The sequence below is a fragment of the Sinocyclocheilus rhinocerous genome, unplaced genomic scaffold, assembly GCF_001515625.1.
Source record: "Sinocyclocheilus rhinocerous isolate Xijiao unplaced genomic scaffold, SAMN03320098_v1.1 scaffold28, whole genome shotgun sequence".
NCBI lineage: Eukaryota > Metazoa > Chordata > Actinopteri > Cypriniformes > Cyprinidae > Sinocyclocheilus > Sinocyclocheilus rhinocerous.
The window spans coordinates 476,350-488,197 of record NW_015652416.1 but is presented as its reverse complement, the minus strand read 5'-3'; the positions used below and the strand labels follow the sequence as shown (position 1 = coordinate 488,197).

At 35.1% G+C, this 11,848-nt stretch overlaps 1 protein-coding gene across 1 annotated transcript; it reads left to right on the top strand.

Moving 5' to 3' along the window:
- The first annotated feature begins 1,403 nt into the window (after positions 1-1,403).
- Positions 1,404-11,444, top strand: LOC107714913 (protein-glutamine gamma-glutamyltransferase K-like). Its single transcript, XM_016520911.1, has 13 exons — positions 1,404-1,410; positions 4,672-4,863; positions 4,995-5,246; positions 5,347-5,465; positions 5,930-6,037; positions 6,169-6,346; positions 7,506-7,644; positions 8,385-8,577; positions 8,675-8,828; positions 9,787-10,071; positions 10,785-10,945; positions 11,052-11,188; positions 11,300-11,444. Exons 1-13 carry the CDS (start codon positions 1,404-1,406, stop codon positions 11,442-11,444), a joined length of 2,070 nt encoding a protein of 689 aa, XP_016376397.1.
- The last annotated feature ends 404 nt before the right edge of the window (positions 11,445-11,848 follow it).

Below are 11,848 nucleotides of genomic sequence, written 5' to 3'. Positions count from 1 at the left end.
TATTTGTGAGAGTCCACGAGTGACAGGTTCAGTGATTATAACGGGAGTATTATAGTATTGTCAAGTGTATTTACTTTTAATAAAATAATTCATAAACAGTTCCCAGCATGTTTTGGATATAAAGAGTATGAGATACAGTTGTACCACACAAAACACATATTAAAGGGGACATCGGATGCCCATTTTCCACAAGTTGCTGTGATTCTTTAGGGTCTTCATGAAATGTCTGTAACATACTTTGGTTAAAATTCCTCAATGGTCGTGTAAAACAACACCCTTTTTACCTTGTCAAAAACAGCTCTGTTAAAAGCGACTCATTTCGGTGCATGTCTCTTTAAATGATAATGAGCTACTGCTCGCCCCACCCCTCCCCTCCGTGGGGCGTGTCGACACAGGCATGTGAATATATCTGTATATGACTCGGAGGTGGTCTTATTCAAATAACTAGCTATCTACATAGGAACCTGCTGCAAATTTAAACAACTCACTGGATGACACAGTTTCAGATACACACAGTACATAACAAACTGCCAGTGTTTTCTTTTCAGTTTTCTGAGCAGGCAGACATGCCAGAAATCTAACTAAACGCAAAAAAGCTAAAAAAGTGAAAATTTCATCCAATGTCCCCTTTAATGTGAATTATATAAACTGCAATGTATAGTCCTGATTACAATATTGAGGTTAAAAATATTTTACCAATAATCTGTAGCCCTATAAACTACGTAATGTGTTTGACCACCATGTAGAAAAGCTTGTTAGTACTTTTGGGCTTTTTTATGCCTTTATTTGGACAGGACAGTATAGAGTTGAAAGCACTGGGTGGAGAGAGGGGGTGGGATTGGCAAAGGACCATGAGGCAGGATTCAAACTCGGGTCACTGCGAGTGCAGTTGCACTGTATGTCGGCGCATTAACCACGAGGCTATTGGCGTGGTTACTGAAAATACTGAAACACAAATATGTCAAAATGAATGTCTTTGGCGAGTATTCACATAACAATGTTTGGTCATGTCTTAATAAGATGAAAAACAGGATGCCTGTCAGTATATTAGATCCTTCAGTTAGGTCTTAAAGTAATAGCAGCCTAATATACCTGCTGCTGTCTGTGTCATTAATGTTAATCAAACAACAAAAGAAAAGTAAAAAAAAAATAAATCACCCTTGACCAAATCATTTTTGTAGCTTTAATAAAAATTAATTTATATTTTTATTCATACAGTGTTGTATTTTACACTTGATTTACATAATTTGTATTTTTGTTCTTTTGTATATATTAGTTCTGTTTCTATATGTATTTTGTTTCGATTTGACCTATTTACTATTCCTCAATATTAGTTGCATATATTTTTACTCAATATTATTTGTATATTAGTTGTTGGGCTTACTGGTTTTTACTGCTCGGTAATGCTGGGTACACACCACAAGATAATCGGGCTGATTTTGGGCTGATTTCTCCCTTTCCGACAATCCTAGGTAATGTCCCGATTATCTTGGTGGTTCTAAAGATTATCTTATCAGATTTTCCTGTGGTGTGAGGTGTGTTAAGAGTGACTGAATCTGCTCAGAAGAACGTCGGAGGCGCAAACATGTTGAATATTTGCAATCCGAAATCCTGATGTGTGGGGGGAACATCGCGGCACACCACACACTATAGAAACAAAACGGTTGGATTTTTTGTCCTCATGTTTGTGGTCTCTCACATTTTGAAGATCTTATAAGATTTTAAAAATCTTTTAATGTGTACCCAGCATAACTTGCAAAATAGTCCTAAAAAACAAAAAAGCAAAAGAGTCATAATGAGAATGTGGATCAGGATCCTTCTTGAAAAAAATAGTGGTACAAATTTTTGCCATATCACCCACCCCTACTCTGTTGGGCCTAAAAGGTGTCCTTTAAAAAAACAAACAAAAAAAAAACATTCAAAGTCATGTACACTATCATGAGTTGTCACTTGAGTATATGGAGGAGGTCGCCTATCATTTCTGGCTATGCTTTGTACCATTTATGTGCGACATACATGAATGATATTTCAAATTGTGTACGCATAAGAGATGACTTTAAATTGTGAAAAACAGAAGAAAAAAAAAAACCTTAGCAAATACAGCAATGCCCTGGCAATCTTTCTAGAATAATGGTAACTTTTGCATGGACAAGCATGACTCACATTTTCTTCAGATAGATACAAATCTTGTTTAGTATAAATGTTCTCTTATATATTCACATAACACCTGTTTATACCATTATAACGATATCATCACAAGACAAAATGATGCTTAATACATGTCATTTTAAAACTAGCACTGACATGTCTTGTCAAAATTTAAAAAGCTATGTTATTATAATACTTATATGCAGAACGTGGTGATTTAGTGCCTCTAGTTAAACAAGTTATTGTGTTAGTGATATCTTTTGTTCAACATGTAAGTCATTAGCAGTTTTACCACAGGCCTGAATCATTCACATTCCTGCACATTCCATATTCATTTCTTGTTCCTGTGCAGGCAAAGAAACGAGTGTTAGGACTGGTGGAATGATGATTACAGTGTGCCTGACTGGCTGATAGAATGTTTTCTGACTTAACAAAAATTCCTGATGTATTACTATAGCTTACACAATTTATAAATGACCTTGCAATGATGTTATAATTCATATAAATAATTACATTAAAGCACAAGAGTGATGTATTTAAAAATAGCTCTATTTATACCAGTGTATGTGGTACCATTATAGATACCATTATATTTTTTTGTATACTATTTTTTATAATGTTTTTTGTTTTCATTTTAATTTTAGTTAAAGGTTTAGTACATTTGTTGTGTTTTTATTATTTTAATTTTTATTTGTTTTAGTTACTTTAGTACATCAAGAGAAATGTTACCCTAACAACTAGCTGTTTTTTTTTTGGTTTTAGTTTTAGTTAATTATAATTTATACACAGTTTTTACAGTGTGATTAGATCGTTTTATTTTCATGGTCATTATTACAGTGTTTTTAGGTAGGGCTATACAAACCTCAAGGAGACAACATACAGCTGTATGTTTATTTTAATACAATTATTTGTTTATATATCTTTCCACAGACCCCCAGCAGAACTTTCACAGACTTGTATGGGGTCTAAACTAACTGATGTATGCAACCAGTTTTGCTCTTGTCATTCAGTAATGCGGATTGTAAAAATAATTATAAAAAAATCACCAGAAGCACAAACCTGCAAATGTTTATTTTGGTTAATGTGTGTTTAAGGCTCAGTATTAGTCATTTGTTTCATTACCTTAAATAAACGCCCTGCTCCTCATTACAGAATTCCTTACTGACAGCTCTGCTTATCAGCTGAGGATTTAATGAGATGTTAATGTCTTGTTAATGAGGTGGTTCAGGAGTTCAAATGCAATGATTATTCTATGCTGTTGTCATTACTCCTCCTTACAAATGTGACCAACCTTAATTTAAGTCACACTGTAAAGATTGCCATATTTAAACAAGGTGTTAAAAATACCTTGTGAGATTCATCCTAAACACTAAACTCTCTGTCATGATACATGAGATTCTTCACACTTTTGAGCTCTGAGCTGTGGATGGGGTGGAGATGAAAATGTGAATATATACACCATGGCTACTCAAGAGAGAAGCATCATAGAATTGCTTCCAGACTTGAGTTCAAGTCGTTTTGGTGCAGTTACTCTGTTAACAAACAGGAACAAACACTCTTCAGATACATTCAGGAACAAGAACTGCAAACATGTAAGTATCTATCTATCTATCTATCTATCTATCTGATCACCAAAAATTCACCTATTTCAATTCAAGTGTTTTCAACTGCAATTACTGCAAAACAAATGACTGTAAGTGACCCTAAAGGGTGAAACTACAGCATACACTCAGTCATATGGTATAGTATCTTGCATTGCTGTTTAAGTAACTGAATGTTAAAAGTAGGCTACTAAACAGAAAGAAGATTATAGTGTTGTTATTCAGTGATCAAACCAAATGTTCTCATTACATGTTACAAAAATCGTGTTTTGAATGAATGATTATGTGGACTGAAAATATATGGAACTGTAATGAAAGCATGAGATCTGATATTGAAAGATTGACTAGCAGTGTTACAAGTGTGCTCAGTTTGGATTTTGAGTTTTGAAAACGTACATCTTTGATGTGAAAACTGCACTTAAATTAATAATAAAAAAAAACGGTAAACTATGTTTAGTAGAAAGTTTCAATAATATTCTCTCTTTTTCTCTCAGGAATCCACATGTAGAAGTTAACGGTAAGAGCAATACATCTCAATAGTACATATTAACAAGGTCTGATCGCCATTATTTAACGCTGACAAAGCTGATATACTGTTATTGTAGTATTGTAAAATAAGTTAGTACTGTTATAAAAAACAACAAAATATTTGAACTGTATCTACATCCACCAACCGACAGTCCTTCAGTCTGTTCTGAATTGTGATGTTTTTATCTTTCACAATGGTTGCACTCTATCTCACTCTGTCTTTTTAAATACATTTAAATGCATTCTAGGAAACATCTGATCAGGGGCACATGAACCCCGAAACCAGCATAGAGACTGATTTGTCAACACTTAATGCCTAAATTAGCTTGAAACCTTAATGTTTTTTTTTTTTCAGTTTGTCTTAATAAACTTTCCTTATATGGCTGATTTTTAGGTGCTGTACTGCAGGTACGTTCTATTGATCTGATCAGGGCCAGGAAAGGACAGAATCGACAGGAGCATCACACAGATGGTTTCTTTAGCAATCATCTGATTGTCCGTAGAGGACAGTGTTTCCAGATGTCTGTTGAGCTCTCTCGACCCTTTGTTCCAAACAGAGACCAACTTCACCTGGAGCTGAGACTTGGTCAGTCATGGCTTTACTGTCCTTGATGTTGTGATCTTGTTCTCCAGCACGATCCTGTTTACACCTGCCACACCAGCCATCTCTGATTATCTGATGAAAAATGTACATGCTTTTGTATGTGTGTTTTGCAGGAAATGTCTTACCAGTACACAAGGACAGTTTTGTGATTGTACCACTGGTGTCGGAATTCAGGAAAGAAGCCTGGGAGGCAAAAATCGTTGAACAGGCAAAAACCACAATCAGACTGGCGGTTTATTCCCTTCCAACCTCTTGTATTGGACGGTACAAACTCAATGTAGTAACAAACTGCCTAGCGGGAAAGGCCACTTCACCAGACACTCCTGAAAATGACATTTACGTGCTGTTCAACCCTTGGTGCAAAGGTATTATCTGAAAAGAGAGAAAATAAGAGGACACTCTGGGTGTCTTATCACTGAATAATGAAAATAAAATGCAAGCTTTCTCTCTTTCTGCTCTCATCAGATGACTCTGTGTGCATGAATGATGAGACGGAGAGAATTGAGTATGTACTGAATGATATGGGCAAACTCTACTATGGAACTGAGCAACAGATTGGTACCAGAACTTGGAATTTTGGACAGGTAAAATTTCAAACACAGAAGTGTGTTTAAATGTATCCAATAGTTGTTTTAATATTTTAGTAAAATGTATGCTTCCTGATATCGGTCGGTTATTTTTTGAGAATTCTCATCATTATTCTGGGAATGTTCATCATGTGTTTGATTCCCAGAGAATGCACGAACTGCTGAAATGTAAGCTGCTTTGAATAAATGTGTAAATGTTAATCAGTCATTTAACAGTGGATCAATACAAGACACGACTTGTCAGCTGATTATTGATGTAATGTTGAAACATGGTTGCAAAAAGGTTCTCAGACTTTAGAGGTAAAGAGAACATTGTCCAAAACCAACATGCGCAATGTTCTGAGATTCAAAAATATATTCCTAGATCATTCTGGGAATCGAAACTTGTCAATTAGGATTTATTTTTAATTTTCTGTATGTGCTTGTTTCAATCTTTCCAACTTCTGATCTGTGATTCTTAGTTTGATGAAGGAGTCTTGGCTGCGTGTTTCTTTGTGTTGGAGAAGAGTGGCAGCCCTTGCTCAGGATGGGGAGATCCTGTTAATGTAGTCAGAGTGGTATCTGCCATGGTGAGACTTTATGCTTTTTTTACCTGCATCCAGATGTATCCATGCTCTGCTGTTGTGAATGTCTGACAAAGTTTGAAAATTAGTCATCGTGATGATGTGAAGCAGATGACAAAATATTGTCAATGTTTCAGGTTAATTCCAACGATGATCAAGGAGTGCTGATGGGTAACTGGAAAACGACCTGTGAGGGGGGAGTTTCTCCTACAGTTTGGAGCGGCAGCAGTGCCATCTTGAAACAGTACCACAGCAGTGGAGGAGTAACTGTCAAATATGGGCAGTGCTGGGTCTTTGCTGGAGTCACCAACACAAGTAAGATACTGAGTATTATTAAAAGTTCATTTCCCCCACATAATATTTAAATTAGCGCTTGCACAATTAATAGTAAAAAATCGTGATTATGACTACAGCAGCTGCGAATAGAGAAAAGCCGCAGAAGTAGCATAAGCTGTTTTATTTAAATGTGTGAGATTTCCGGTTCATTAGCCGCTGTAGGGAAATAACGAGAAGAATAACAAAGTAAACAGTTAAACTGTTTGCACTACAAGCCAATGTGTTCATAATAATTAAGATAATATGGTAAGACACACCAGTTTGCAATATCAAGCAGCAAACGGATGACACCGGAAGCCACACGCATTAAATTTAAAAATTCCCGCGCACGTTCTTAAAGGTGAGGTCTAATGCTATTTCATGCATGTTGAGTTATTTTGAGCAATCGGGCAAGTGCTCGTCACTCTTTAGCTCCACCCACGGCACACCTCCAGGAGCTCGGCACGCCTCCAGGAGAGAATCGAAAAGCTGTATTTTTCCTTTATAAATATGATAAAACTAAAGACTCTTTGGAGCTATGAACGATGCTATACTACTCTATAGGTACTCAAGATTAACATGAGATTGGGTGAAACTGTGTGTGTTATGTCCCCTTTAAGCGAAAAATAAGGTGGATATCGGAGTTTAATAAATTTTGCCCACCGCGCACTCAGTGCGTTCTACTTTCGTAAATACCCCTGTTATAATGAATAAACTAGACACGACGTAAATCAGATATTCATTGTAGAACGCTTCATTAGTAGGATTTTTTTCGTGATATATTGAAGTGAAATCCAAGTCTTTGCTTGCGGTATCAGGCTAGACGGAGTTTAATAAATTTTGCCCACCGCGCACTCAGTGCGTTCTACTTTCGTAAATACCCGTTATAATGAATAAACTAGACACGACGTAAATCAGATATTCATTGTAGAATGCTTCATTAGTAGGATTTTTTTCGTGATATATTGAAGTGAAATCCAAGGGTTTCTTTGCGGTATCAGGCTAGAGCGAATTCTGTTCACAAACGAGATTACACTTGTCTTTTCTATGCGTATGGACATCTAGATGGCATTTTTATGCCAAATGGAAGTGGGACCAGAGAGGTTGGGAATGAAATCTGCCGCATTTTGTTGATGTTTCTCTCTTTTTGTCCTCTCAGTGTTGCGGTGTTTCGGCATTCCCACTCGTCCAGTCTCAAACTTCAGTTCTGCTCACGACACTGACGCTTCCTTGACTACAGATGTTTATTTAGACGAGAATTTTGAAGAGATTAAACACCTTACCCGTGATTCAGTCTGGTAAGAGTCTTGACAGTGTTATTTTACTATCACTCAGATTCTATTTTAGCTTATCAATATAAAGAATTAGTTTTATATTTTCTGTCATTTTCATTTTGAAGTTTCAGTCATTTTGTTGTGTTTTGTCATTTTTATTCGTTTTTATTATTTTTCTGTTCATTTTAGTTATTACATCAAATTAAACAGCATGGATGTAAGAAAAGTTGCCATCTAGTTTAAATAAAATATATAGGCTATATTTTTTATCTTGTATATAAAATAGAATAGCCTATTCATCATGGTAAAAATGCATATTATTTTTATATAGTATAGGCCTATTAAGCATACTTAATGTGAATGTATGTTTAATGTTTTATGTAGAAAACCAACAAATAAAATTACCAGCATTTTGCATGGTTTGTTTGCATAAACATTGATATAAAACCTTTAAAAATGATGGCCAGATTTTAAACTAACAAAAACCTGTTATCTACTGACATGTACTACATGTTTTTTTTATGTCAGTTCATTTTTACTTTATTTCAAGTAACAAAAATATTTTTGATATTTTTTTTTAGTGAATAATTTAGTTTTAGGTTATAACCCTGATTCATGTAACATTAGCGTTAATTGTCCTTTTTCTATAATATGGAAGTGCAGGACACTTCAGGAAGCATTTGTGATATCAGATAAGTTGTGGCTTCATTGTCGTTGTAATAATTTTTGTTTAATATTCAAAGTTTCTGCTTTTCTCTATGTAGGAACTACCACGTGTGGAATGAGGCCTGGATGACTCGGTCAGACCTGCCATCTGGTTTCGGAGGTTGGCAGGTGGTTGATTCCACTCCTCAGGAAACCAGCCAGGGCTTCTTCCGCTGCGGCCCCACCTCTGTTGCTGCGATCCGCAGCGGACAGGTCTACCTCAAATATGACACACCCTTTGTTTTTGCTGAAGTATGCTAATTCATCACAAATAATTTCACTACATAGATTTATAGATTTATAATATGGTAGGTGTTAGTACTAAATATTTGGTTCTTTTTATTTGTAGGTGAACAGCGATAAAGTCTACTGGCAGCGCAGAAATAACGGGACCTTCGCTGTGATTCGGGTTGACAAGAGTGCTGTAGGTCACTCCATCAGCACCAAAGCTGTCAGCTCAGATGAACGTGTAGACATTACGCACCTCTACAAATATGCAGAAGGTGAAAATCCTCATGAAATCTTGTGTCAGTTAAGATATTTTCACTTACACATGACAGAAACATTTACATACTTTTGAAAAGCTTCATTTAAAAAAATACAGATTATTTTGAATGTAAATAATTACTGGTTAAAATTTTACTGGCATTGTCACTTGAAGACTATATATATATATATATATATATATATATCATTTTTTATTTTATTTTATTTTTATTTTTTTCTCCCAATATTAATATAATAGCAAGATGCATTTGTGGGAGGTTTAATCTAAATACCAAGGAGCTGGTATCCAAATATATAAACCACACATTAAGCTTTTATTTTATTATTTATTTTATTTTATTTTACTTTTTATTTGAAGTCTTTCAATGTCAAGTTTATTTATATAGGACTATTAAAATCCAACAATATGCTGTACATCAAAATTTAAAACATACAAACCTAACGGCAGTGTTAATTTTGACAGCAAATTTTGATTTAGTTTTAGTCATAGTCTTTTGACTAAAATGCCATTTAGTTTTAGTCATATTTTAGTCATCTGAATTGTTTTTAGTTTTAGTCTAGTTTTAGTCGACTAAATATCATAAGATTTTAGTCGACTAAATCTACAGTAAATTTCGATTTAACTGCTGTGACACACAACATGCCTTTATGTTAAAATTAAATAAAACCACTTCTCATAAAGAACAACATGAAGTCTTGAAGACATGTCATGTCTTCTTTTTAATGAAATACCAATGGTTATATAGGCTAATTATGCATTCTTTATAGCAACTTGTTTACCATATTCTTCATTCTTTCAAGCAGACATATTTATTTCTATAAATAAATTTAGATGAATCTTTATTTTATTTTATTTTATTTTATCTCAGTGTCAAATGTATTTATATAGCACAATTAAAAAACAAATGTTCTGTACATCAAAACATCCAAAACAATAGTAACATTTTTGGTCAGGTTCGGAGGAGGAGCGCACCGCTGTGGAAACAGCCTGTAGATACGGCTCCAAGCGATCCACCTACTCTCCCGACGGTGACAGCGATGTGACGCTTGATATTGCTATGGAGGGTAAAGGACCATGTGTTGGTCAGGATGCTGTTCTGTCCATCGTTCTGAAGAACAACAGCAGCTCACCTCGCAGTGTCCATCTCTACAGCCAGGTGTCAGCCACGCACCACTCTGTAGTCAACAGGACCTTCCTGAAGAAAGACCAGACGAGCCTTGAGCTCAAGCCTCATGAGGGTGAGAGATGATAGAATGGATAAAGATCTGAATACAAAGCTTAACTACAACTTCTCACCAGCAGAACAACACATTAACAATACAATTGTTAACTAAAGCTATTAAAAATCTCCATTTCTCCAAAGCTTGAAATAAGATATACATTTTGGATAGAAATACTTATTTCAGTTAGTTGCCTATAGGCAACTTTTTAAATTTTCATTTAAGCAAAAATTACTGAAAGTAAACCCGAAAAAAATTTAAGCTACACAGAAATATTTAGACAATAAAAACTAATAATAAAAATGATAAAAATGGTAGAATTGTAAAAAATAAATAAATGATAGAAAATGACAAATACAAAATTACTAAAACTTAATCTAAATAAAACTATATAGATATATAATAAAATAAATGCAAATATAAAATATTAGTAAATATTATAATAATATATAAATAATAATAAAATAATACTGGTATGGTGTATATTTGCAAAGACTAAAACAATTTTATTATATTTTAATTTCATTTAATTTAGTAACTCAGATTGTAATAAATAAAACATTAAAAATTAATGAATAGAATCTAGATGAAAACTAGATGGAAAAAAAAGCATTAAAAATTAATAGAATCTAGATGAAAACTAGATGGAAAAACTTACTTCTGTACATTTCAAATTTATATTTGTCATAATGTATTTAGACTTATGTAGTATGAATCTTTTGGCTCTATAGTCCAGTCTCTGGAGTGGACGCTGCAGTATGAGGACTATAAGGACCATCTGGAGGGTCATGCGGCGCTGATGCTCACTCTCTCTGGACAGGTCACTGAGACTAGACAAACTCTGGCCAAACAGTTCAGCTTCAGGCTGCGCACACCAGACCTCATCATCACTGTGAGTTCAGATGACTCGCTGTATATTGAGATTACACATGATATTATCCATCCTGGCAAAATATTGCATTAATGTGACTTGTGTTGTGTGTTATTCTCTCTCTTAGCCTGTATGTGATGCTGTGCTGGGCAGAGAGCTGAAAGTCAAAATCAAGTTCCAGAACCCACTGCCCTGTGTGCTGAAGAACGTCATATTCCGGATTGAAGGATTGGGAATGCAGCACGTCAAAACCATTCACTATGGGTAAGACATCCATTTGCAATGACTGAGTCAAACTGTTTATAGTAATACTAATACATATAACTTTTACATTTATATTTTTGAAATAACTTTTTTTTTCATACTTTCTTTCAGTGATATTGCAGACCAAGCCTCAATGTGTCTGACAGAGACAGTTGTCCCCAAACGGTCCGGCCCACAGAAGCTTCTAGCAACACTTGACTGTCCTCAGCTCACTCAGGTGCATGGAGTCGCAAACATCCTGGTCAAAGATCACTGAATAATCTTCACTTCATCTAATCAGTGCAAACATCTACTTAAAGTAGCTCAGTTTAAATGTATTGTATGAATTGCCCTTACTATGGAATTAAAAATATGGAGTGTCTATTTACATTTAGTTAAAAGTGACTGTAAAACATCAGCTCCAGTGGCGCAGATGGATACCGCTTGTCGTTGGCTTTTTGACGCGATCGACCCGGGTTCGATCCCGCCTTTTGTCAAACTTTTTTTTCCTCCCTTTTTTTTTCCTCCCCAAATTGTGATTTGCTTTGCACTTCACAGCCACCGTATAGGACCCCTTTAAAACACTGACAACTGCACTGTGGCTTCAGTATTTTAGTATGAGGGCAAAATGTGTTTGACCTAATCTACGCAATGCAAGCATGATGCTTTTCAAGATACTTA

Bases quoted from the DNA above. Each gene is read 5' to 3' on its own strand.
- LOC107714913 (XM_016520911.1), top strand. The intron at 4,864-4,994 runs GTCAGTCATGGC...TGTGTTTTGCAG, and splicing joins TCACCTGGAGCTGAGACTTG to GAAATGTCTTACCAGTACAC. The intron at 8,829-9,786 runs GTGAAAATCCTC...ATTTTTGGTCAG, and splicing joins CCTCTACAAATATGCAGAAG to GTTCGGAGGAGGAGCGCACC.